The sequence below is a fragment of the Myripristis murdjan genome, chromosome 14 (genome assembly GCF_902150065.1).
Source record: "Myripristis murdjan chromosome 14, fMyrMur1.1, whole genome shotgun sequence".
In the NCBI taxonomy this organism is placed as follows: Eukaryota; Metazoa; Chordata; class Actinopteri; order Holocentriformes; family Holocentridae; genus Myripristis; species Myripristis murdjan.
Genome location: NC_043993.1, coordinates 23,688,068 through 23,715,652, shown reverse-complemented (window position 1 = coordinate 23,715,652; position 27,585 = coordinate 23,688,068). Strand labels below are relative to the sequence as shown.

The 27,585-nt window shown below is 38.8% G+C and overlaps 1 protein-coding gene across 2 annotated transcripts; it reads left to right on the top strand.

Annotated features, from left to right (window-relative positions):
- Nucleotides 1–6,261: 6,261 nt before the first annotated feature.
- Nucleotides 6,262–25,854, top strand: vezf1a (vascular endothelial zinc finger 1a). 2 transcript variants are annotated; one of them, XM_030069571.1, is made up of 5 exons: nt 6,262–6,358; nt 15,558–16,309; nt 21,090–21,159; nt 21,344–21,506; nt 23,012–25,854. In XM_030069571.1, the coding sequence occupies exons 1-5, from the start codon at nt 6,326–6,328 to the stop codon at nt 23,374–23,376; spliced, it is 1,383 nt and encodes a 460-aa protein (XP_029925431.1). In that variant the 5' UTR covers nt 6,262–6,325; the 3' UTR covers nt 23,377–25,854. The 2 variants fall into 2 exon arrangements, with proteins under 2 accessions (XP_029925431.1, XP_029925430.1); XM_030069570.1 differs by having other exon boundaries at nt 6,272–6,358; nt 15,555–16,309.
- The last annotated feature ends 1,731 nt before the right edge of the window (nt 25,855–27,585 follow it).

The following is a 27,585-nucleotide window of genomic DNA, read 5'->3' as shown; positions in this document are numbered from 1 at the left end:
TTCTGTGGAAACACAGGGTAATTAAAACAGTATATACAGTAGCAATACTGAATATTACATTTAAGAGCTGAATCACGATCAAACTCATAGAACTTGAATCAAAGTGGAATGGATTCTCCTTTTCAAATCAATATAGCAGGATGGTCAGAGCAGCCGCCATTTTTATATGAATAATTGCGATTGCAAAGAACTGTGGCCGTTGTAGCAATCTAACATGCACATTCCTGTTGTTGGAAAGTATTACTGTTTATTCACTACTTTCAGTGAGCAAACAGACCACAACATCTTCTCATTTCTCAAGAATGCATGACACGTTGTACTCCCCTATGAGTGAGCTGTCACTTTTGCAGCCAAACCAAAAACCATGACCGTTCTACTCCATTCAATTTCTGTCATCAAACTGCATTATCAACTGGAATCATATCCAGTTGATGAAAACGAGAAGAATGACCTTAACACTCCATAGGCACATTCCAAAGTGTCCATCAAGGATCTACAGAACTTGGAGCAGAACCGATCAAATAAAAAATGATCAAAACGATAGATCTTGAATAGAAGTAGAACATAGTTTCCAATCCAAATTAGAATGAGCTGTGGCCATTTTTTTGTGAATTGTTGACATTGCAACAAACTGTGGCCAACACATCAGGCTAACTTCCTTGTTCCAGTTGGTGGGAGCTATTAACATTTATTCACTACTTTTCCGCAAGCAGCCACAGCACAACATATCTTCTCAGTTCACAAGAAAGTGTGACACATTCTGCTATCTTATACATGTGTCATCACTGTAGCAACTAACCACAATCCCCATTTTATATTGAACTTACCCTGTGACTACAGCAAACAGTTCAGTGTCCATTCTACTCTATTCAAGTTCTGAGGACACATCTCAGACCCTGGTCACACTTGGTTTTAACATCTATTTTGGGTGATCCAGTAACAACTGGACAGTGCCAAAGCACACAGTTTAATAGGTCTTGGATAATCATTGAGGTCTCATCACTCAAACCACCTTTGGAGGTAGAGAAGGATGCATGGACCAACATCACATTTGTAGTGTGAAAACTAATGTGTCATAATTGTAGGATCACCTAGTCTGCTTTGTTTTTGTAGTGAGGCGGTGATGTCTTTGTCGGGTAATCCCAAAAATAAATAAATAAATAAAAATAGAGTGACTGGGCAGTGCTACTTTGTGAATGGGTCAGAAAAAGATAACATGGTGAGTGGGGAATATTGGGAAGATAGTGACAGAATGGACTATAGAAGTGAGGGGAAACCAGGACAGGAGGGAGCTGCAGTAAGGTACAAGGGAATCAAAGTAAAAAAAGGAAAGAAAAAAGGTACTTCTTACAGATCCAAGGTTGATCACAAAAGCAATCACAAGAGCCCAATAGAGACGCTTTTGAGACACATGATAATGCCAGCTGTGAACAGCGATCTGTCTTGGCTGTGATTCACTTGTGACTGAATCACCTGAGACAGTTGTTAAAACCAATTACAAAAAGGGCCTCAAATTCACTAGCACTTCATCAAGAAAGACACAGAAATGAACCCAGAGTAAGGATTAACACATAAGTCACAATAAGACAAACGATTCATATCTGGACGTTTCTGATATTGTTTTGAATAGTTTCTTTAAATATACAAAGGGTGTCCACTTTTCCACATGCACTGCTTGACTTTTTCAATATGTCACATCTTCAAAAGCTAGCATGTGCACCATAATATTTTCAGTATAGATTTTTAAGAATGTGTATGTAACATACTGTACAGTACAAGCCATCTCTTCCATGTAATGCATCAGAGTTATTCTCAAGTATTTTTTATGTGTTTTGTGTGTTGTATATATAATTATGTAAGAGCAGGCACTGCACTGAAATGAGAGCAACCAGAAATTTCTCATATTGGCCAAATTTTTGTTACAAAAATGAGACAGCATGACCCGTTTGTGACAGGTCATGCTATGCTGTCTCATTTAAACTGTCATTTACAGGTCACAAACAATAAAGTCATTCTCAAAGTTTTATACAGTGTAACCTTCACTCACCATTTAGCAGGTCTTTGAGAAAATAATTACTGTATTTTCAAAAATGCAACAAAAAAGAAAAAAAAAAAAACCTAGATGGCAATCAATCAGTTTTCCTCAAAGTTCTGGAGGTGCTTACCTTTCGACCTTTGGAATATTTGACTCTTTCCTATCCAAAGCTGGAAAAATATCAAAGGAAGCAATCTGCATAACTATATTTTCAAGTGGAACCGGTTACTGGACGTTTTAGAGTCTTTTGAGCTGGTTGAGGGGAGAATGGGCTGACCACACATATTCCCTAACTCTATCTGAAAAAGTCATTGCACTGTATGTGAACAAAGGCTTTCAATGTACAGTGAGACAAAGATTTAAATGTACAATGGGGGGCACCTTCTCTGCACAGCCATTCACAGTCAAGCTCAGAGTTCAAAGAACATACTGGAAAGGGTGTCCTCAGTACAGATTCATTGATGCACTTGTACCTACTTTAACTTTTAAAGCTCCAGTATTTCAAGCAATTAGATTCATGACATTTGATCTTAGTTGAGGCACTTTACTGTTCTTCAGAACCTGATGCGTAGACCCCATACAGCCGTAATACAAAAATGACCACTTTTGAGATCAGATAAATGCCTGCAAATCTCAGGCAAATTAAAAAAAAAAAAAAAAAAAAATCCAAATGTAAAACTGTGAAGTCCGAATCCTAAATACCTATTACCAATCATACGCAATTTTTACTTTTGTCAAGGGCCTGAACCTACCTTTCACTGGCTAGAAATTTGAATTGAAACTGTGAAACCATTTTTGATCACTGTTACCAGCCAAAGATGCTATTTTGTATTTGTCTATCTATCTATCTTAAGACTGAAATGTTAAAATGCCTCCCCAATCTTTCCTTTGACAGTTAACCTCACTAACTGTTTAATAGGTCACAGTGACAAAAAGGCAAAACAATAACACTGAATATACAGATGTGAAAAGGATGTGGCTTATATCAGTAAATCAAAGATCGAAAGGTTAAGTTAAATTATTATCCTTGGGAATTTTGCGTAGTTTCATGCAGGTTTACAGAAAAAAATCTTTTTTTTTTTTTTTTTTTTAAGCTATAATGCCTCTGTAGGTGCTGTCAATTTAATCGTATTTTTTTTAGCTACCTGCAGAGTGGTCATCCTGTCTTTGTGAATCTAACACATTGTTTGGCTATACTGTATGTTCATACTGTTGCCAGGTGTGACTTTGGCATGCTGCTTTCTCTTTATATGCATTATCTCATGCTGTCTAGCAATCTGGCCCCTGTATTGCTTTGCAGACTGGAAGCTTGCATTAAGGACTATTCCTTTGTTTCTCAGAAGCTGCTTATACTTTAGAACATCTTGGACATCTTGCGTGTCCAAATACTTTTAAATGGCTACAAGCTGTTTATTCTTGTCTACATGAGGCGATTATTTCTTTGTTTATTTATTAAGTCAAGTCAAGTCAAGTCAAGGTAACTTTATTATCCCCAATGGGGCAATTTGTTGTGCAGCCAGCAGAGAGAACACTCCTCCATACATACATGGACATACAACTCATCAAGACAGTGGACATGATAAATAAATACAACATAAAGGAAAAAAAAACAAAAAAAACAATAAAACCAATGCAAACCAATGAACCGTACAAGTTAAAAAACAGTCGTGATAGTGTTTAAAAAACTAGTGACAGTGGGTATAAAAGAGTTCTTGTGTCTGTTGGTCTTACATCTTTTTGATACAAATCTACGGCCGGACGGAAGCAGTGTGAACTCTGAGTGTAGGGGGTGACTAGGATCATCTAGGATTGATCTGGCTTTCTTAATGGCTCTGTTTTTGTAGGTGGGTGGCAGGTCATTTAGGGTAGCCCCAGCAATCTTGCTACACTCATGCACAATGCTCTGCAGATGTTTTTTGTTTTTTAATTTGGGATTTTTGCTTTTATTACAATGACAAAAAATTAGAGGTTAAGATAAGAGGAATTGTGGCAAAGTTCACTGGCCAGATGTGCTTCATGGATGTCACTTTTACATGGGTATGAACCTTAGCCAAGTGAACCACCAGGACAGCCCAGATGGGAGACTTGCAACATATTTAGTTTCAGAGCACACTGACCTCATATTACTTAATTGTCTGGCAGGTACTTGGCATTACCTGCTGTTCTTGTAACTGTCCCAAGGCTCTGTATTTTTTCTTGGCTGCCCAGGGCATTTGAGGTGTCACTTTACCACACAGCAGACTGCCCCTGTATTGCTTTGAGACCTGACAGACAGCATGTATTACTTAGCATCCATTAAGTTAGGCTATCTACAAACAATCTGGCTATCTTATCCGCCCAGCACACTGCTAATATTGTCTAATTGCCTACATTAGCATCTTGCTGCATCTGTGGTAAGAAGTAGAGCCAATGATATTTCACAAAATAGATTAGAGTGCCAACTTTTTTTAATGATTGACTTTATTAGCTAAACTTCCAAAAACATCAGGCCTCATGTTAGCAAGGCTCCACCCTGCTGTATTGTCCTTAAGCATGACAAATCTCAATTAGGTGTGCTGCCCTGCCACTGACCCTGCACTCTGTGACAATGAACAGCAAAATTTTAATTAGTCACTTAAATTAGTGGCCAGATCTGGTAACATTTTAAACTGCAGCATTATACATTTGAAAAGTGAAACAGGCTTTATAATGTCATCTCTTACAAAGGCCAAGTTGGGAAAAAAAAAAAAAAAAAAAAAAGAGGTTTTGCCAGGGAAAGATCATAGAAAGGTGTACAGTCACTAAGGTTTAACATAATTCCATACTGCCCTGTCACCTTTCAAAAAAAAAAAAAAAAAAAATCTCTTACTCCGCATTCAAAAAGTGTGGAAAACAAGGCTCATCCAGTAACTCAGGAGATTAACTGATAATCCCTTGTGATTGACCAAATGTAGTGTCTCCCATGCAGACAGAGTAAGGGGAAGAAGTCTCAAAGTCAGGAAAAAGGTGCAGTTGCATTGGTTATCTATGGAAAAGTTGTCCTGTCGCCCCCAGGTGGTGGCAATGAATGTACAGTGAGAGGGTCCTGAATTTTGACTTTGATATTTGGGGATTTGGTAAGTTTACAGTCAGTAGTGTAACTTCATGTAAGCTTTATTTACACTGATGGCATATAAAGAATATTTTTTGTAGTTTATGGTTTCAACACTATATACTGCATTACTAATTACCTCCAATAATAATAATAATAATAATAATAATAATAATAATAAACACTACGACTGTAATATTCATACCGTGACATAGTGTGTCTGTGATCGTAAATAGTGAGTTTATAGTGACCGTCTAGTAGGCTATGTATTCTATGATACTATGAGTTGTGTAGTTGTGTACGCATATCTATCTACCGATCTGTCTATCTGTGTGTGTGTGTGTGTGTGTGTGTGTGAATGCAGGTTTTACTCTCTCATACCTATAATGAATATTACTTATAGACCATATCAGCACTATGTGTATGCTGCATTATAAATACACATTTTTAAGTGTTCATACTGTCCATGTTTGGATAAACTTTATTTTTTGCTGTCATTATTATATCTTTGTTTGTTTGTTTGTTTGTTTGGGTGTATTGCAAAAACATGACGAACATGCTGGGTTGCATTCCAGTCCTCCCCCTGCAGGTGTGTTTCATTTGTGCTTTTGTGGCCCAGCTGAGGTCCGTCTTGTAAACTCATCTGTTCTGTTGCTGCCCATTTCGTTCTGAATGAAAAGGGGAACTGTTACATCCAGTGCACGGGATGTTTTTTGTTTGTTTTTTGTTATTTCTGTTTAATTGGGACACTTTTCAAACTTTAGGAGAAAATGTTTTCATCGTAGATTAAAGCAATATAGAATCCGAAATCTGTGACAAATAAATGAATGGGGCAGTGTTGCTTTAACACAATCACTCTACCCACATGCGACAGTAGTCGATTATAATGAATGCCCCTCGCAGAACCAGAGTAACCATCTGTAGGGGTGTACATAAATTCAAATAAATCACTGTTGTTGTGTGTTATCGTATAAATACCCCATATATTATCTGAAAAGGCGTTTAATGTATTAGTCATAAATCTGGCACGCATTAGTTTTTTTCTTGAGTTGTGCAAAACATTACACCCATGTTTTAACAGAATAAATTTAAACACACCCCCAAAATTGTAGGTGAAATGGTTCTGTCCTGAGGTTACCGGAAGTTGTTTCAGCTGCCATGTTTGGTTGCTTTGTTGTAGGCTTCTTCTAGGTTTCCTACAGAATTTTATAAGTGTGGAAATGGAGCCGAGCTGGAGTACGTTTCTCTTTCAAGTAAGTTGCCTGTTTGAACTTAAGAGTCGGACAGTTCGTCAAACAATGAAAAAAATATTACACCGGTTACCTTAGCGGTAAAACGAGTATTTAAATGTGTAATGCTCTGATCAACTAACCAAGCAAAACAATGGTATATGAATCCTGGCTTCCAGCTGTGAGGCTTGGGCATGACGCTAGAAAAAAAATCAATTCTCTTCTCTTGATGTCTGAAAGAAACTGCTGATTTTTACTGAACGATACGCATTTTCGACTAATATCGGACAACTCTGTTGTTTTTAGTGATTTCCAAGTTTGTTTGCCAAAATCAAAGCCAGCAAAACATGCGGGATTAGATGAAGTAACGTTAAGGCTGGACTGCACCGTTACAATCGAGACAAACCTGTTTTTTTTTCTCACTGGGAGGCTTGATCATTCGTCGTCTGATAATGAGATGTAACGTTAGCTAACATTAGCATTTTAATAGCTGACACTCGCTATCGCCGCTAATGTACACGGAGTAAATGTTACATATGCTAGTTGTTTCTCCACTTGTAAATATTAGCAGCTGATAACCTAACGGCCAATTCGCAAGTCAGCGTTGAACTTTCCGCTTTCCTCAGCCGGTTTGTCCCTCACTAGCCAACTTGGCTAACGACGTTTTAGCTGCGTTAACCAAACTTGGTCAGCTAAATTGGCTCTGTTTGCTAGCCTGCCCGAGCTACACGATTTGGTAACCAGCGCCAGCCAGCCAGCAGCTCTCAACTATTTACTTTGGTGACCGTGGTGGAAAGGAATTCAAACTATGCACACAACGTTTGCTAATACTGGCGACGAAAGGCACAGATTTGTTCGCAATCCGAGATTACGTGCTTCATACGCAATTGACCAAACTATTAAACCGGACAGAAAGTGACTCATCCGGTGGAGAATGTAACGTTAGCTGCGACATCTGTCACGGTTTAGTGGTTTCATTATGTGTTGAGAGGGAAATACTGTTCAGTTGAAGAAGTGGGATTTTTTTTTTTTTTTTTTTTTGCCATGGCCTAGCCACTGGCATTTGTTAAAATGATAAATAAATAAATAAATAAACTAAAATAAAACTGGGTTGGAAAGCAAGAATACTAACCCAATCTTACCGCCAAACAATTAAATTTTAACGGTCGTCTCTCTCTCTCTTTCTCTCTCTCTTTTCCCCCCCCTTTGGATACAAAGATATCTTAGTTATGTTGTTGTCATGTATTAAATTTCTACACATTTGAAAAAAGTATGTTATAGTTTATTGTGCATGGGTGAAGTCTAGGCATCATGTAAAGAACGTCTTTGAATGAACTCTGCAGCTGTTCATCAGCATTCACATTTAAAATCGCCTTTAAGATGTTAAAATTGTCTTGAATTTGTTGTTGCCATTATTCAAGTTTGTCTTTTACAGTCTGCATCAAGCCAAAACCTTCAAGATACTTATTGTAGTAAGTTCCTCTGACAGAAATTGCTACTTATATGTTGCATATTAGAGACGTATTAGAATTAGAATTAGAACCCTTTATTGTCATTGTGTAAATAAAATAAAACTGCAGTATTGTATTTTTATAACTCATACTTTCATACAGAAAGACATTTCCATTTTAGTTTTTATTCATCAAAACGGACATGTTCAAAAGCTACAAGTTTACTGAGTTTTTTTTTTTTTTTTTATCAAGTGAAGCACAGGCGTAATATAATAGCTACTGTTTTCATTAAAAGCCTATGATTGTATTATTGGTTAAGAGAAGGACTGTGTATCAGGGATCGGCCATAGGTACAAAGCGTTTGTTGAAAAGTTCTTATAAAATCTAACTTAGCGTTTATACAGTAGGTAGCACTAATTAATTGTGTCAGACTATTGGTGAGAGGGAGCATTGAGATGGAATGAGGAGGGGAGACAAATGGAGGGATTTCTCCTGTGTCCTGTCATTACCGCCTGTTGGAGCAATCGTCACAGGAGAAGCAGTGAAGATCAAACAGTGGAGAAGTTAGACTAGTGTCAGTGAAAGTGTCGGAGGGAATTAGAATATTCATGGTAGCGAGGTTTGAGGTTTCTCAGCTAAGACGCTGCTGAAAAGAGGCGTGGGGGTGAAAAGAAAAAAAAACAAGATGAAACTAACATAAATCTTCCGTTGTTAACATTGCCACTTCTGTATCTGAGGCAAAACTAGTACTCCAGACTACTAGCGACAAAAATGTGAATGGTACTTCAAGGTATTTATATCTCTAACAAAGTTACGGATACTTCTTTATGGCCCTTGATAGCAGCCAGTTGTTTTAAACTCTTTCAGCATTGTGTGACACTGGTTGCGGGGCTTGTAATGGTGAAATCACACCTTTTAGCATCAGTCCCTCCTGAAAAAGCTGCACTGGCGCTGTCGTTTGCTGTATTTGGCATGCTTTGCTGTGAGAGTGGCAATCGCAATATGTTTTTCTTTTTTTCCATGTATACTGAAGCACAAAGAGTCAGCACAAACATCTTAACATTTTTAGTTGCTTGGTATTTTGCGGATTTCAGAGGAGAATGTAATTGTGCATGCTTGTACTTCTGTTGATTGGTTGGTGTAGGCAGCAAAAAGTCTTGGTAATGTCTTCTCCATAAATCAGCATGGTCATTGCAGCTGTTGCATGTTTGGAGTCCTGTGCTTGGCCTCTATTTTAAATTTAATTTTTAATGACTTTTATTTAGAGGGTTAAGTATTGCATCAACCAGTCTGATCAAATTGTCTGTGTTTTGGTGTATTTATAGCTGATGGCATCATCACACCTTTTTATTTTGGATGAAGGGCACAATATATTTAAACACAACAACAGGAGAGAAACTTTAGTGTAGTGAGTTTTCACATTCAGACTGGCACTGATTTTTTTTTGTCTTCTATGGATACTTGTCTGAGAGAAGGAAAATGAAGTGCAGTTCTGTGTTTAGTGCAGATAAGAGGTGCAATTATATGGGCAGACTTCATAAACCATAATTGTCCTTTACATAACTGTAAGGTTCTTGCTTCCATTCTGCACCAACAGTCAGCCTGAGCCAAAAGTTTAGATACATTAAAGTTTGCCTAATTTAAATTTTGGAATATGGATGCTTTTAGGTCACTGATCAGTCTGCTTGCTTTTAGTAGATATATGTCTAATGTGTGTTGATTTCTTTTTCATTAACTTGAGTGAAAGTCAAACTGAAATATTTCTTTATTTTTCTGCTTCAGTGTAGCTGTGACATTTAGAAAAGTACCCAAACTTTTTCATCTGACAAGTAAGGTGCATCAAAGAACTTTTTGCCTCTAATATTGAACATGGTTGAATATTAGATGTTTCTTCTTCTTCTTTGTCTTCTTCTACTTTTTCCTTATCATCATCATCATCATCATCATCATCATTTGGCTCTGGATGTGGAGGAATAGCCTACATTAGCAATGTGAGATGGTTAAAACCGAAGTGAAAAAGTGAGAACATAATCTTTCTGTCTGCACTTCTTTTCTAAAACCAGCCCAAAGAGAGACTCACTGGCTCACTATGCAGGCCAAGATGGCCAAACAGCAAACAAAAAAACTGTATAAACAGTGTTGATTATGCATTCAATGTGACATTTCAACATAAAGGTGGCGGTAACACTAACTTGCCAAACTGTTTGGCTGACAAGCATCCTGATGACCACAACAAGCAGATGACATTCAACAGGTTAGCCAGCTATACTTAGATAGATAAGATTTACCAAGATTAAATATCGAAAATACCTACCTTTTTAAAAGAAGAATCAGCCCTTAAACTTATCAACACTCTTTAAAAATAGCTATTGTTAACTGTGCTGTTTTTGTGATTTGGCGCACCATTTGTCTTAGCTCAGTGGATAAACTGGCCAAACATAGTCAAATTGAAATGTCCAGCGCAGTTACAGTGGTTTTTGATAGCAAAATGTGTTTGAGCTGTATTGAACATCAAACACCAACAAAGTAAAACCACTCATCACAAAACTCCTGGAATGTGTTGAACATCACATGGTGCTGAGCATAGGAGGCTGCAAGAGTACAATTTTTCTTTTAATAACGTCGGCAACAATACCACATCCTGGTCTGGAAGGTTCAGTAGTGTTTATTGGAACCTCTGAATGTATGTTATCAGGACACCTGTTTAAACAAGTCAGTGGCTATCCCTTGCCCATGTCGTGTGTTCAGCAGCCAGCTACAATAGCATGATGTTGACATTATTTCTGCTTAAGTTAGACTGGTATTGGTACATCAGTTTGTCCAATATTGGCCTTTTAGTAACAGATTGAATTGTACAATGAATGTCGTCCACCTTCGATGTATGAATATGATGCAGTTTGTATGACTAACATCATCACAAAGTATGTTTTCACCAGGTTCATTCCAAAATTATTAAATTATTGTTTGGGCCTTCGAAAATCCACTTTGAACCCTCATTTCTGTAGCCATGCATCGTTTGTTCTCAGTGATCCTTAAAATGTTATTTGTGTATAATCTGACATACTTTCATAGTCTCTCAAAGATGCTTACCAAATATTTCAGTGAGGACAATTGTAGCAGTTTATTTTTTGTTAAATTATCATACAGTTTCCAAGTATGTCCTCAGAAGCATAAAAATATAGCTATATTATTACCATACATCACTGTGTCACAATAGTCCACACAAACTAATAGATGAATACCACAGAGGTATGTTCCCATACTATGTCATGTCATCTAATTGCATTTGCATATAAGAAGAGGATTTCAGAGCAGTGTTTAAAAAATCAGCTAATATGGTACCAAATATTATCGTTAATGTTACTGTCCTAGTATCTGATATTTTGTAAATCACAGTAAGACATAAACATTTGAATTTTTCAGGATTTCAGTATCTCAGTAAACTGCACACACAACATTTATGTCTAGGAAACCAGCTAGTCTGTGATTGGAGAGGGCAGCGTTGTCTGGATGACCACGCATTCATTGCTTTTAGAAGCAAGCGTTATATTTAGCTTAAGTTTAAATTAGTCCTTTCCTTCGTGTGGAGATTGCCAGTGTGTAGTATCCATACCCAACATCAGGATGTCATTGATGCAAAAATACAGGATATTTAGGACATCTCAGTTACGGGGATGAGATGCTCTTCTCTTTTACAGCCCCACCTTGTGATTTAGACTGATGACATGGGTGTATATTTATATAAAAATTATTTGATAACATAGCATTGATGTAAAAAAAAAAAAAAAAAAAAAAAAATATGGCAATAGTATGTCCTTAACTTACTTTTTTAAATAGATATTGCTCATAAATTGTGGAAAATTTATGAAATTGCAATACAAAACATGGCTTTGGTGTCAAAATAAGAATTGTTATATCATGACAACTAGATTGCAGTTTACAGGAAAGAATGTCTGTCATTACTGGCTTTATTGCATTTGAATGTTTTGTTGGACAAACTGCCTTAATCCAGTCTTAGTTTAGGGCTACAGTCCAGAGGTGTTTCCTTGCAACAGGAGAGCTGTTTTTGCTCGTAGGGATATAATTTTTATGGATCTTAAACAATCGTACATCTCCAACTGTTTGTATCAGTTCCCTGTTCCTGACAGGAATACTTGCAGTGGGTTGCTGTATGACTCATGCTTAACGCCTCTCACCTCTGGAGGGTTTTGCTCATTGATTTTAATGTTGCTGGCAACAGGAGGGCATGGTAAAGAGCTTAGGAAAGGCCAAAATAACCCCTTTGTATATGACCCTGTCCAGGAATCCCATGTGCAAGAGTAATATTTTAAAAATATCATCTCTTTTCAAAATGTTAATCACTGTTGCCAGATTTGTAATACCTCTGCTTAAATTCCACAGCATCAACTAGTGAATTATCAGGATCCTTGCGGTGTTTATGTGATGGCTGTGAGAAACCGTCAAAAGGCTTTTAACTTTGTATAAGAGAACTTGTGAGAACTCTTGTTAACCCAGCAGACTGGTAAATAAAATGTATAAAAAGTAGTTGACTGATAGCTGGTAAACAAAACTGGTGAACTGACTAGCACAAGTTTGTGTCTTGCACAACAAGGAAATTGTATTTTTTTCCCCCTCCATTGAAAATCTAAATCATTGACTGTTAGGCTATGTTTTGCTGTTTTTGGCACCAGTGTTACCTCCTTTCCTGCCTGCCATTCTGATTTTCAATTTTTTTTTTTTATTTTACTTTTATGTAACAATTGGGGATTTGCTTTACTAGCCAAGCAGTGGAGAGTGACAGCAAAGATGGAAGAGGGACAGTGCATACCGTGACACAGGCCATGAGTGTAGCTCATATCTACAATGGCCCGTGGAGCCATCAGGACACCACTCCCTCCATTTTGATGTTATTTATGAGGGAACGACCCCAGTTGTCAGAGCACATTTGTGTCAAAATGGTCAGAGCTGCATGAAGGCACAGCAGCCTTCAGGCCCTGCACCTCTGTATAGGGCCGTGCTGTCTGTAGTTGCCACGTCTGCTGTACACAAGCTTTACAAAGAGGGTTCCTGGCTGGAACCCCCCCACCCACACACACACCCAAACACAGAGCACCCCCACCCCTGGTGTGCCAACAGTCTGGCTTGTATTGGCATGATGATGACTAATCCTGGAAGGTGGTGAGTGCGAGCAGGTGCTCAGACAAATGGCTGGGTGGGCTTGGTGGCATTCTCATTGAGTTCCCAGGTCCCATCGGGTACGAGGGAATGACAGCTAGTTTAGCTGACTGGTGTGTGGATAAACAATGTCTCTTTCCCATGAATAGATGAGCCAAATCAGTGAAGATGTGTATACAAAGATCCCCTGCTGAGTCCCGAGTGCATCACTGCTCGGATTTGTGTCTCTCACAATAGGGTAGATGACATAAGGAGGACATTGTGTGGTTCATTTTTCTTCTCTCTCCTCTGCCTCCTCGTCTTGCAACTCTTTTCTTGGCTTGCCCTCTTGGATGGATGATTGAACCTCAAAGGGAAAGGTCAACCATTTCACCTTACCCTTTTGTGCTTGTGGAAGACAACACAGTTGTCTTAACTGTGTCCACTTTATCAGGGAATGAATAGTTGTAAATGTGATCTCACTTGTAATATTGGGGTGGGATTTTAAGATTGAATAGCTTCAGAGCCTTCTATCTGTATCAGTACATGGACTGCACATTTAGAACAGTTGGGTGTGTTCATTTTCACAAACTATGTTGGACTTTTCAAAAAGAGTGCTTAAGAAATATATTGTTAGCCTATAAGCAGATTTCTTTCCTCATGTTACCTTAGTTTCAAGCTGTAAGTCCAGCCAAAATCACTGAGGAATCTGAATTAATCTGAATTGATCAGTTCCTATTAATATCCATCCCTGCAGACACAGTATTTGCAGCTCTGCGTGTGCTTATCTCCTTATGTCAATGAATGTGGGTTGCTTGACAGTTTGACGTCACTAACCTTCTCCCTCAGCAGGGAACCTGCCCAGTCTGACTGCTTGGCAACGCCATGAGTGATTTTCAGTTGAAACTGCCAAATTATTTTAGCAAGCACTCTTGGAAATATTTCCTGATTTTGTTTTGGATCATGGCTGTGGCAAGACATACAAATTGCATTTGACGTCCCTAGTCACACAGCTAGATGAGCATATGTGAGTGAAACCCCACTCAGCGATTTCCTGCGGTTGCTACTACTAATTGTACCAAACCACGTCTTCCCCATTGTGTTGTGGTGATAGTGGGCTGTGGTTTGAACCAGCAAAAGACCAGATAATTGTGCATGTTGGAGGCAATGTAATCACGACAGAAAAGCTAATTTCTGATCCTTGTTGTCTAGTCATGCTGTGTGTGTGTGTGTGTGTGTGTGTGTGTGTGTGTGTGTGTGTGTGTGTGTGTGTGTGTGTGTGTGTGTGTGTGTGTGTGTGTGTGTGTGTGTTTTTTTGTGGTGCCTGTGTGGACTTAAGTGTTTTACTGAACTGCAGTGGAAAACACCTTGCCTCCTCCTGTTTAACTGAGCTTGTGCCCTGCTGTTCAGACTTGAACTGCACTCTACCCTGCCTTTAATTTGGCAAGCATGCTTTGCAGTCACATGATGAATCAGCACTATCATGATGGGATCATTTTTCATCCAGCAGATTTTGATTCTTCTGCATCAGTGGCACGCCATGCATTTACCTCATTAATGAAATATCCGGTGTCAATTTCTCCTGCTGTTACTAACCAATAACGCTTCTTGTTCTTATGAAACTTCAAATAGGTTGCTACCCAGACATCACTGTGATTCAGTATGGAGTGAACTCCAGACTAACTTTTCAACCACTGACACAGGTGTCATTAACATTTTTGCAGAAGGTTAATCCTTTTACAGGGATTGGATTTGACAGCCTCATGCAAAGTGAAGGATTCATGCTGTCTTAGGTTGAAATTAATTTTTTTTTCTACCACCCAATATTTGGTGTACACTATACTTCCCTATATACTATACTATATACTAATCCAGGCCTATTTTGGACTGACATTTATGCAACATTAATAAATGTTCACCCTTCATTGTCATGGATGCAGTAATGTCTTATCGCTCGCATTAAATCAGTATTGTTAGTCAAGTTGCACGTTTCTGCAGTATATCTTAGCTCATGCTATTGGATTTTTGTAATAATAAAGAGCAAGTAGGCTAAGAGTGTTATGTGTTCAGGTTCATGAATCACCTTTGTTTGGGAAACAGCCTAGTTTATGCAACTTTCAACACTAGAACGTATTTTCCCTTCTCCCTCATCCACTTTGTCTTTTTAGTAGTCTGAAAATCATTTAGCTAAATAACATTATTGTTAACATGGCTATCATAAGACTTGACTGTTTGACATGATTTTTGAAATCATTCAGGGGATCAGATTTTATCAGGTCACAATAGTTTGAAAATGGACACTGACTGTTGTTTAAATCAGTGTCTTCATTGCTTTTTCTCCAATCTTTCCCCTACATTGGTGATATGTGCACTATAACTAGCCTGTGTGCAGACTACATAGAAGTCCAGTCACCATGCAATCCTCTGTATGTATCCATATCTGTTTAAGCAATCTAATGAGACTGAATAAGAATAATATGAGTTTTTTTCACTTAATATATTATGAGTGGATAAGTTGCACTTAAATGAGATATAACTTTTGACCCACCAAAACATTTGTGCGTGTGTGTGTGTGTGTGTGTGTGTGTGTGTGTGTGTGTGTGTGTGTGTGTCAGCAGCAGGCCAATGAAGCCCTCCACCACCAGCACCAGGTGGCTCAGAACAGTCTGCTGCCACTCCTTAACGCAGGAACTGAGCAAGTTGATCAGAAGCCAGTCCTGCCCATTCCCGTGGACCAGAAGCCCCCTGTAAGTGCTGCCGATCTCCTTAAAGACAATGTGGCGAGCGGAGGGGGTGTGCGGCCACCAGTGCCTGTGATAAAGAAGGAACACAAGAGCAAAACTCCCTTCATCTGCGGCTACTGCAACAAGGCCTTCCGTGATAGCTACCACTTGCGACGCCATGAGTCCTGCCACACGGGCATCAAGATGGTGTCACGGCCCAAGAAGACTGCTCAGACAGCCCCCACCATGGTGCCCATGATCTCCACCATGCCGCGAGAAAACAGCGCCAACCCCTCCTACGTCTCCACGGTCACAGGTATTCTCACCACAGCAACCACTTCCATCTCCTCAGGCACAAGTATCATGACCCCGTCCGCGATGGGCAATGTGCCGCAGCCAAACGCTGCCAAGAAGCCAGCCAAACCCGTCAAGAAAAACCACGGCTGTGAGATGTGCGGCAAGGCCTTTCGTGATGTCTACCACCTGAACAGACATAAGCTGTCCCATTCAGATGAGAAGCCCTTCGAGTGCCCCATCTGCCAGCAGCGTTTTAAAAGGAAGGACCGTATGACCTACCATGTTCGCTCTCATGATGGGGGAGTCCACAAGCCCTACGTGTGCTCTGTGTGTGGGAAAGGCTTTTCCAGGTAAGCTCAACATTTAACACAAGTACCTGTTCTGCAGGTGGTGCAACTAATATATCAATCCATTGAGAACGTATTGGTCTTTGCTCACTTGCTTAAATTCAGGACTGTACAGAATTTGAATTATCAGTACTGGATGAGGGCAAAAATGAAAATCCTTTAATATCTTGATTGTGCCAATCTTATGCCTTTTTGGTGCTGGGAAAATTTGTTGTTGGGAATTTAGCTTGCAAAAGAGTAAATAGCTTTTTGATTGCTGGCAACAGAGTTTTCATATTTCTCCACTGTCCAGTGTTCATATAACTATTGAGATGGTGGTATAAATCCATTGTGCCCCTTCTTGTTGTCCTTAGCATTGCCCAATACATTTTGCACAAAACTTAGTCTACCTATTTAACATCACACTGACTGCCCCTCCAGGCATTTGAAATGTAGTTTCAATCTCTAAATCTAAAACTTTCCTCATTAGATGTAAACTAGCAGTTGTTTCAGAATATTTTTTGTTGTTACAATTGGACTGGTTCTACACTGTTCAGTCAATGATTAACTAACAAGCGGTGACATTTGCAAAGCTCAATTCATGCAGGCTGCCGTACACACGAAGTGTGATACTGACTACGTTTACATGCACACCAAATTCCGATTCGGGTCAATTATTCTGGTTAAGATAACTGCGCTGCGGCAACTGGAATATTCCATTTATAAGTTACTTGGCATATTCCCGTGTTTCGGCGTATTCCACTCTCTTACGTAATGCGACACTCAGCTGCGGGGGGCAGCAGTACGCATATAGGCGTCTGGTCTGCCAGAAATACAGAAGAAGAAGTCTTCTTCTTCTTCTGTTGCTATTTCTGTGTTTTCTCCCATCGATATACAGTGGTCCCTCGTTAATCTCAGGAGTTACGTTCTAAAAATAACCCGCAATAGGTGAAATCCGCGAAGTAGTCATCTTTATTTTTTACAATTATTATAGTTGTTTTAAGGCTGTAAAACCCCTCACTACACACTTTAAACAAGAGAGAAAAGTGAGAAAATGTTAATGCCTGTCTGAGAAAAGTGTATAAACACTCTCAAAGTTCAAACCTTCGTAGAAAAATAAGTCCAGTAAAAAAAAAAAGCAAAATTGCACTAAAAAAAATCCGCGAAACTGCAAGGCTGCGAAAGGTGAACCGCGTTATAGCGAGGGACAACTGTACTCCATGATATTTAAGTCTTTCATTAGCTGAAGGCAGACTGCAGTCTCCTGGCTCTTGCTGCTGTTCGCCATGACGTTCCCCCCGCTTGCAGTAACCATAGCAACAAAGACGCCACAGGATTCATTGTGAATCGCGCATGCGCAGACGTAACTGAATATTCCAGTGCGGGGCATTTTCCAATTAAAGTGTTTACATGGCACAATATTCCGGTTGGAACAGGCATATTCCAGGAGTCTTATTCGGAATTCTCTCCTACTGGAATATGACCTTAATCGGGTTCGGTGCGTGTTTACATGACACGTGCGCAACCAGAATATTGCAGATGTTCTGAATAATACAGGAATATGGTGTGCATGTAAACGTGCTCACTGAAATCTTGGCGTAACTCATCATCATTTCTTAAGAGAAAATCCTCTTGTCATTCTTAAATGTATTATAGTATTAAAGTGCCTTAACATAAAATATGATGGTGACTGTATGGCCTTCTACCAATCTACCATCATTGACTCAGAGGCAAATCAGGATTAGGGTTAGGGTGTCATAATGTTTCAAATTTATTTTATAATATAGTGTGTAACCATGCTGATAATTATTCATCAACATGTATTTTCTATTTTTTGGTATGTTAAGTCAGAGGTAATTTTTGTTTGTTTGTTTGTTTATTTCTTTATGGAGCTATTCATTTATTTATGTAATCAAATGAAGAATGCAACAACCAGCACTGAAGCTTGTAACGTGTTGCACCAAAAGCATACCTAACCGTGACCCTCCAATACTGGGGTATTTTCCAGCCCACCACTTAAGTGAATGGTTCCACGCCTGGTGTTGACTCATTCAGTCACAGCGTAGCACCATAGACATGATTTTTCCAGCTTTTACACTACTGTATGATCTACTCACCTCTTCAGGTACGTGTGATTAGTCAGGGCATTCACTTGCGGGATGAATAAAGAAAAAATAGTCCACACATTAACATTGGGTTCTTTGTGTAGACAGTTAGTTCACTGGAATATGACATTGTGGGGAGTTTACTGGCATTGCTGTTGCTCATACAGAAGTAAACTGGGTGAACTCTGGCCAAGCCCTAACATTAGCACTTTGCTGTTTCGGTCGTTTTAGGCAGGCTTCCAACACGGTGACGTGGGGTAGAGATTCATCAGCATACTGGAAAGTGAGAATGGGGACTGAATAACAGGGCACTGAGTCACTGCCTCTCAGTCAGTTCTGCAGGCAGGCACTGTCTGGAGTCTGTCCTTCTCCTCAGTGGGCCAGAAAAAAAAAGACATTCCGGTTCGTGGCACCACTGAGAAGATTCTACTTGACACTTCTCATTTATGTGAAAAAAGAAAGAAAGAAAAAAAATGAAAAGGGGAAAAAACGGCAGCGTGAAACTTTCCGGTTCAGGAGCAGCTGCCAGTGCTGTTGCCCTTACTCATTCCATTATGGCGTTTCTAACATGATTCAGCTCACAGCGTCACTAGAACTAACAAGCTGACATACAGGGATCTGTGCCAAGCAGGATTTGTGAATGCCGGAGTTTCACTGTAAAGGTCAAAAGGGGAGTAGCTGTGTTCATCTGTGTTCTGTAACCATCGCTATACAAACAACTCCATAACTGGTATATGGATATTTGTAGGAACAGTGTGTGTTTTCCTCTGTAATCTATTTACTTTGACTGTGGTATGACATAGAGACTTCTTGGATCAAGTGCTGAACATCAGCTTTAATATTAGAACACCAAAAAAAAAATTTTTTTTTTTTCCCCGAAGTAATAAAATAAAATCAGAATGTGCAATGACATAACTATCTGTCACACATAAACATCACCTGGCTGCTGCTGTCAGGGTCCTCTTCCAGCCTTCGTGCATTTTAGTGTGCATGTAAGCTACATTTTGATCATAAATTAGTACAAGAAAACAGGAAACTCAGGTATCAAACCTGCTACAAAGTGGAGAGGTCCATGGGAATATACGTGGGATTTTAAAAAAATATAATTGAAGTCATTTTTACCTTAAAGCAAGGGTTGGCAGAATACTAGAATTTCTAACTTTGATACAATACCTGAGAAAATGTCATTATTCGATATTACTTTATGATACCACAGGGGGGAAATTGCATATTAATGAAGGGGCACAGGCAGAGTGGAAAGGTTTACCCTTCATATAGAGAAAACACTGTTATTGATACTGTTGGAGAAAAGTACTGGAACCGTTTCAGATGTTTAGTATCGATATTTATCTAGGTATTGATGGTTTTGACAGCCCTACTTGAAGCACAATATCAGGACTATGACTGTTTGAAGATGGGTTGATAACTAACACCATTATTTACTTTGTCTCATTATCATTAGCTATGCACAGCATACTTGTACATATATATATATAATTTTTTTTTTTTTTTTTTTTAATTAATTAATAATTTTTTTTTTTGACTGATGGCGGATGTGCTCTTTGCCCGTAATTTAGTTGCCTTCATGAGATTAGTCATATCAGTTGAATTAAGTTTGTGGTTCACAGGCTCAGTCTGCTTATGTTTATATGCATACGTTTTTCATGAGATTTAAGTAGCAATTAACATTGATTACCAGAATTCTAGAAATTCCCAGTTCCCAATTCCCAGTCATTGTGAGGACCCAGTAAAAAAAAGTGTAATGCTAAATATTGAGAAAAAAAAGTGGGAAAATGTACCAAGCGTGGTATTCTACATGTAAGTAAAACCAGTTCAAATTCACACACAATTGAGCATGAAGAATCAACCCACCACGGACCCTTTTTACCCCTCGGCATATCCTCTCACTAGTAATGCAAGGAGAGCATGTCAGTATGCAACCATAAGTGTAATTTAACCGACATAAACGGAAGACATGGACAAAAAATGGACACCAGTGCATGAGTTAAGGGTATTCGGTTAATAAAACTACAAAGAATAAGGGCATGTGGAACGATTGGCAAAATATCAGTGACAGAGTAAGTCAGTAAGTGAATGGATGGACTGAATGTGTTGTGGAATGCAAATAGAACAGAGAAAGAGAAGAGAGAACAAAGAAACTGCCAGTCATATTCTTATAGAGGGCAGGGGCACCGGGCCCAGGTGTGTCCAGTCTGCAAATTAGGCTATAGCCTGCAATAGGACATAGAAGACGTAAGATAAGCATAACAGCAGGGGGAGACAGACCAACAGTGATGATCTGTTTTGCAGTAGTGGGGGCCACTGATCTTAATTTAGTATGATTCTACCAGGATCGTCCAGTGCCACTCTCAGTTAATTAAAGAAGTACTGGAATTGCACAAAAACAGTACAAAGATTGACTTTCCAGGTGGAGAGAGAAAGTGAGAGATGTATGCATCATGTGTGGAGTTTCCCAATTTCCCAGCAAAGTTTATCCATCTCTAATTACCCTTGCTGTGCTCTTCTCACAAAAAAAGAAAGAAATGACAATAAAATTTGAAAAATGGCTGCACTAACAAATAGAATCTCTCCAGCTGCCTTTTGTACCCTGAGGTGTACAGAAAGCAGTGTTCCTTGGTAGTTTTGCTCAGTGTCATAAAATTAAAACTTTTCTTTTTTTTCCCCTTTTGTCCATGCAGGCCTGACCACCTGAGTTGCCACGTGAAGCATGTGCATTCCTCAGAAAGACCGTTCAAATGTCAAGTAACGGTAAGTGACTGTCAGTACTGCCAATTGTCAGACTCATCGCTGACAACACATCATTTCACTTAACACTAACTCTTCAGCTTTTAATTCACACTCTGCCTTCAACAGCTTCTGCATAAACACACTGGTTGGTGGCCCTAGAAATTGTAGTATCAAGACCTTTTTTTTTCCTGCTTTGTCTCTGCAGGCCTGTACCTCTGCTTTTGCCACCAAAGACAGACTTCGTTCCCACATGATCAGACATGAAGGGAAGGTCACCTGTAGCATCTGCGGGAAGATGCTCAGTGCAGCCTACATCACCAGCCATTTAAAGACTCATGGACAGAACAACTTCAGCTCCTGTAACAAAGGTAGGTTAGACCTGTCATATCACAACATTAATGTATATAATCAAAACTTCATGTCATGAAGTTTTGATTATATGTCATGGTACAACACAAGTTACCTGCTCGGTTATTTTGTCTGTAGTTTACATAAGGTTCATGGTGACAAAGGAACTCAAATATATCACTAAGTGAATGTCATGTCCATCCTGTGGCTATTCCCTTATGATATGAATACAGCATGATGCAGCTGATCACATTCATATATACTGCTGATTTATTAGGTCTGTATGGCACTGTTTGACTGTAGAGAATCTGTAGTTGCACTTGCCATAAATGACCACATAAGCAAAAGCCTGATATCATATCCTGCCTTAAACCCTGAATCTGGTTTTGTCTGCAAGTTGAATGTTCTACCATCTTTTCGGGGTTTTAACAGGCTTCTCCAATAATCGTGTGATTCATTGTGGCATCTTTATTTTTGAGTTTCCTCTTAACAAAAAGGGAGCATCTTCATTTGCATATTTTGACTTTTGTCCATGCCCAGTTTGGGAATCTGTCAGTTTGGCAAGCAGCATGTTTGCTCAGGGTGCTAATGTATTCCTGAAGAAAAAAAAACACTATAGATGGCAATTATTGAATAGCATTTGCATTAGAATTAGCAGGATGCAGGATTTTAATTGTCCAGACTGAAAATGACTCACATTATGTAACAAAAAAAAAATCAATGTTAGGAATGCTTCTACACTGAAGTGGCAGATTCTTACAAAAACACCCACAATCAAACTGAAATAAGGAAATTTTATGTCTGGCTATTGGTAATTCTGTTTAAAGTTGTATTTTCAAGTCTTGGCTTACATTTGAGACAATCCTCCAGCAGTGATAAAAATCTTAAGATGCATTACAGCCTAGTAAGAATGATCATTTAATTAACTTAAAAGTCTATTTAGCTGTCATCTTTTCCTAAGTAATCCCTCAGTGTAAAAACAGTATCCTTCTCCCTTCCCTCCTATGGTTAACTAAATATAACCTTATGTCCAAAATGAGTGTTGGTTATCCAAGTTGCATTGGGAGAGCACATCAAAACTGTAACCTGGGTTCATACAAAATCTTGTAAGTTTGGTAATTCACTCATTTCAACCATTATGTTTTCAAGGTTTAGAATATGCCTGAATTCAGATATACTCCTTGAAACATACTCAATTTTCAACATAATTTGGTGTTTCATCTACATAATTACTCATATAAAAAATCTTTTAATATTTGAAACAGTCCCATACTTAGAAATTAGTAGCATTAAATAAGCACTCAAAGTTAATATGTTAATTAATTAATAACTGATTGGTGTGGGTATAATGGAATTCTGTAAGCTGTATTTTTCACAGTGTTGCAATTTAGATGATAAAGGCCGAAAGAGTCTGTATATTTTGGTGTAGGTACTTTGAAAGTGCTTGAAAAGGGCTCAAATTTTACTCTCGGGAGACTGTGTGAACCCTGTGTAACACTCCCTCTTGTGTTTGCTGTTTTTCTAGATGGTAACGAGGTCTGCAACTCTGCCTCAGCCACACCTGTGACCGTTTCTGCCCCCGTCACCACGGCGATGAACCGGGGCAATTCCAGCAACAACCCTGTCACCATAGCAGCGCAAATGAACATTACCACCAACACGGTCAACATCACGTCTCCGGTCAGCCTCCAGCATCCGGTCACCATCACCGGGCCCGTCAACATCGCCTCAGTCAACATCCCCGCCACGGCGCCCATGAACATCGCCCACCCCGTCGCAATAACCACTCCCATGCCTATGAATATAGCCGGGCCCCTCAACATCGCCATGAGGCCGATGGAAAGTATGCCTTTTCTGTCCCAGGTCTTACCTTCTTCCCCACCCTGGTAAAGAGGAAGACTGCTACGAACTGGTCAGAAAGAAAGGGAAAATGAAGTAAAAGACTTGTGTCCTCATCATTTGCACCTCGAGCCCAGCCCTTTCTCCCCCCTAAAGCCCCGTTTGCTTCACGAAACACTGAAGTGAACATTTTACGTGAGCTGTGTGAACGGGGTCGGAGCTCCCCAAGTCCCAGCTCAGCTGCATCCCAGCTAATGTTACATCACTGACATGAGAGGCAGAGCAGTTGTGTAGAAATCAGGTAGGATTTATCTTCTAATCAGGAGAACTGTAAAACATAGATGTAGTGAATTAATGGGTGACGAGACTGTGATTTTTTTTTTTGTTTGTTTCTTTCTTGTATCATGACAGTTGGGGTTTGATGAATGAAAGGAAAGGAGATCCTCCTCAAGTCCCTCGAGGGACTTCTTAGGAAAACACACCTTTATCTTTGTAAGCTGAGAAAGAAAACTTAAGCAATAAGTATGAATTGCTGGTTTTAATGTTTCACAAGTTCTCTTGCAAAGCTTTGGGTGTTACTTGTATGTTGTTCTTTTTTTCTTTTCTTTTCTTTTTTAAACTATAGCCTGCTAATCACTATTTAATGTCATAGGAGATGAGTCTAGTAAAAGGGACAGCAGCTTCCACTTGCATGGAAGGATATTTTTTCAAAGTGCTATAGTTTTTCTCTTTTTTTACAGATAGAAAATTATGCTCTTGAGGTACAGTGACTAACTTGTACAGTTGTCATATTAATATTTTTTCACATCCGCATTTTAATTTGTGCTTTTTTCATTTAAGTGGATATTTTGCCACTGTCCCGTTGACTATTAAATATTTGTACCTTTCTTTTTTCTTTTTGTATGGGATGGCAAAGGTCTGTTTTGTTGTTTGTTTTGGTTTTTTAATATGCCTATTTGTAGTGTTCATTTCTCCATGATGTGAAAATGGAATGAGTCTTGCACTGAAAGCATATCCTGCTTATAGGTGAACAGCAGTATTATCAAAAATCAAATTGGAGTCTACTGAAGTGTGTAGGATAACCAGCCCACACACTTGAGGGCCATCTAGCGGCGCAAAGACAGAATAGCTTGGCCTTGTTTTTGGGTTACTATTGTCATCATGATGGTGACTGATTATAGATCTGTTTGAATCTTCAATACACAGTTTTGTTTTATCATCATTTATCTGTGATAACCCCAACATGATCCTATGGACCCTCCACTCAGGAAACTCTCAGAAAAGTCCATTACAAACAGTTTAATTTCCTTTTCAATTGACTCTATTTCCCATGTACCTTGATCCTGGAGTTTTCCATGTTATTTTGTAAATACGTCATAAATCATTTGGCATTTTTGTTAAAACAATTGGCTAGAAGGCCATTAGAGACTAGGGGTCCATGAATTATCGATTTTTAAAAGTAGCCGTCCATTTAAATTATGTTTTCGGTAATGATATACATTACTGTACCTTTTTACATTTCATTACAAGTCCAGTTGAGTCTAAGGCTGGATAGTTATGCAGCTGAGATCTCAATGAGTTTGTGGATGTATTGAGAAAACACTAATGAATATTTAGTAAGTAATGCAACTGATGAATGCGATGATACCACAGTAAATAGATATTCCGGCCTGCCTGAATCAGTCAGTGACATTGCGGCATCAAAAGTTATTGATGACATGCAAGTTTTTGCCCATTACAGTAATGGGATGAGACAAAAGTTGCATGCCCCAAAACACTGAAGCTGTCGAATCATAACTATTTTTTTAGTGAATGCCATGTTATCTTGACAGTGTTGCAGCTCTTTGAGTTGAATCATTGTGTACTGAAAAATGCAATATGCATGTTTGTCGTTTTCCCAAGTTTTGTTTCAAACAAAATACTAGTGTAGCTTTTTTTTGTCCTTATGCATTTACATAAGAATACACTATGATAGCCTGTTTGCCAAATTTGATACATTAATAATGTGATAAACTGAACATTTCTTGTGGAATTGAACATCTCTTTATTTTTAAGGAAAAAATAATTTGGATTGGAAATTCCAGGACCCTTGTGAAGGCAGTTGAATGTATATCTTTGTATAAAACTATTTTAGTTCCAAGGATATGGTAGTTACAATAGATGTGAAAGATAAAATAACCTTTTTATAAATCTTTTGTATTAGAACATTAACAATGGTAATTTTGTATATATTGAGAGGCTAGGCTTTCTGATTAGCAGAAAGGTCAAACATTCCTACATTTTTTAAATGTATGTTTGTCAAATTATTACATAAACATGCGCAATGTTTTATGTGCCTTTTATTTGGGTTGTCTAAATAAAAGAAAACTATCAAATGTGTTTATATGTATTTAGTCATAGTGCATTTTAGAATTAAGATGCCACCCAACTTATAAAAACTGAAGTAAAATCTGTGTGCCTGAACAGTCATTCTCCAATATCAGATACCTCAGTCAGCCTTAGTCACCACTGGTATTCAGGCACACACACTCAGCAGTGACAGCCCATATGAGGCTGCACAAATCCTCCACATTAATCAAAAGTTAAGCAGTGATTGGTGCATGCCAACAGGGCCTATCTACGGTTGCATTTTTAACATATGGACAGCAGTTTTTCACGAATGCAAGATTTGGAACCTGTCTCCTACTATTAAAATTTTATCAAATCCTAATCTTTGAACATGTCCATTGAACTTTTGACCCTGGTAGTTTTCAGTCTTTAACATTCCCATTTGGTTTAAACCTCACTTGGACTTTGAAGTTATATTTAGAAGTTCAAGTCCTCTGGGGTCTTTAACCCATCTGTATTTGCACCTGGTTTATTATTAATAGTAGATTCAAGACCATAGCACTGAAACCCTACTGCTTTTGTCCAAATGTACAGTTATCATTTATGTATGAAAATGGACTTATTTTTGAAGTTTTAATTTATTAAAATTTGACACCCACAAAGGTTACATGTGATACAAGCATATCTGTATATTCCAAAGATATAAACATAATTTGCCACTATGAATGACGAACACATGGCCTGATCTGTTACAGAATGCTGCATAGCTCCAGCATCATTTGTCCAGTCATCATGAGAAGTGGTGTATGTGGTGTCCCTTCAACATGTCTGACAAGGTTTTTTGAAACTGTTGTTGGTGCCACAAATTAGAAAAACTGATCCATTAATTTGGATCTCATCAAACTTGGCATATGTGCTCTATAACACAGCACACAGCTTTGGACACATTTTGAGCTTATTGAAGTTTGAATTCAGCATTGTCCACTAGATGGCAATGTTTACACACACTTTTTTCCTGCACAGGCTCACCTGAGTGCTCTGTTGTGTACCTTCATTGATCATATATTGAGTAACAGGGATTAAAAGCTTGTGTCCAGTCTCCCTCCAGTTTGTGGGTGCTGTGGAAAAACATCTGATAGGTCAGAGTGGCCCAGGCACACTCTCAGGGAGGTGACCAATGTGTCACCAGTGATATTTCTGGGATGGCTCAACATCTCTGTGTGTAACTGCATAAGGGTGTGTTTTGGAGGCAACAGGATTCCTATAATAATTCCTATAATGATGTAAAAAAAATAAAATTAAGTCAAATTGAAGTGAAATATTTCCATAACTTCTAACACCCAGACATGGAAACATTTTATTCCAGGTCCCTGATTATATGATCCCTCAAGTGTTGCACACTGAAAGCCAAAGCAGAATATAAGAATAGACAAACTAATAGTCAAGAATTGGAATTGTGTCCAGAGGTAGTCAAACAGTTAAGGTTGCAGTCTCTGGAGCCACATGTGGCTGGTCTAGAGTATTCATGTTGGTAACCCCCGACGTTGCACCCTTTTCTGTTTTTAAGCTGGGCATAACAGAAAATGCTAAAGGTTAAAGGTTAGTGGACTGGGGAAAAAAAAGGTCTGGTGCTTGCTCCAATTAGACTACAGAGTTCACCCCCTACAGTGTTCATTTCAATAGATATTGAATATTTACATTTACCATTTGTATCTATTATGGCTTTAAAGATATAATATGTAATATTTTGCATGTTCAAAGGGGTAAATGGGCATTACACAACGCCAGGAGTTCACAAGTGTTGTTGATCGATCTTTCAATGCACTGTTGGCACAATATGAGATTTTGAGGTCTGAATCCAGGCTGCCTCCCCACCCCCCTTGCTCCCCAACGGACACACATAGCCAGGCTGATGTCACGGTCACTCCTACA

What these genes read in the sequence shown, in the direction of transcription:
- vezf1a (XM_030069570.1), top strand. Translation starts at nt 6,326, where the DNA reads ATGGAGCCGAGCTGGAGTACGTTTCTCTTTCAA. An exon ending in TGTGGGAAAGGCTTTTCCAG is followed by an intron (nt 16,310 to 21,089) that starts GTAAGCTCAACA and finishes TTGTCCATGCAG; the next exon opens with GCCTGACCACCTGAGTTGCC. An exon ending in CTTCAGCTCCTGTAACAAAG is followed by an intron (nt 21,507 to 23,011) that starts GTAGGTTAGACC and finishes CTGTTTTTCTAG; the next exon opens with ATGGTAACGAGGTCTGCAAC.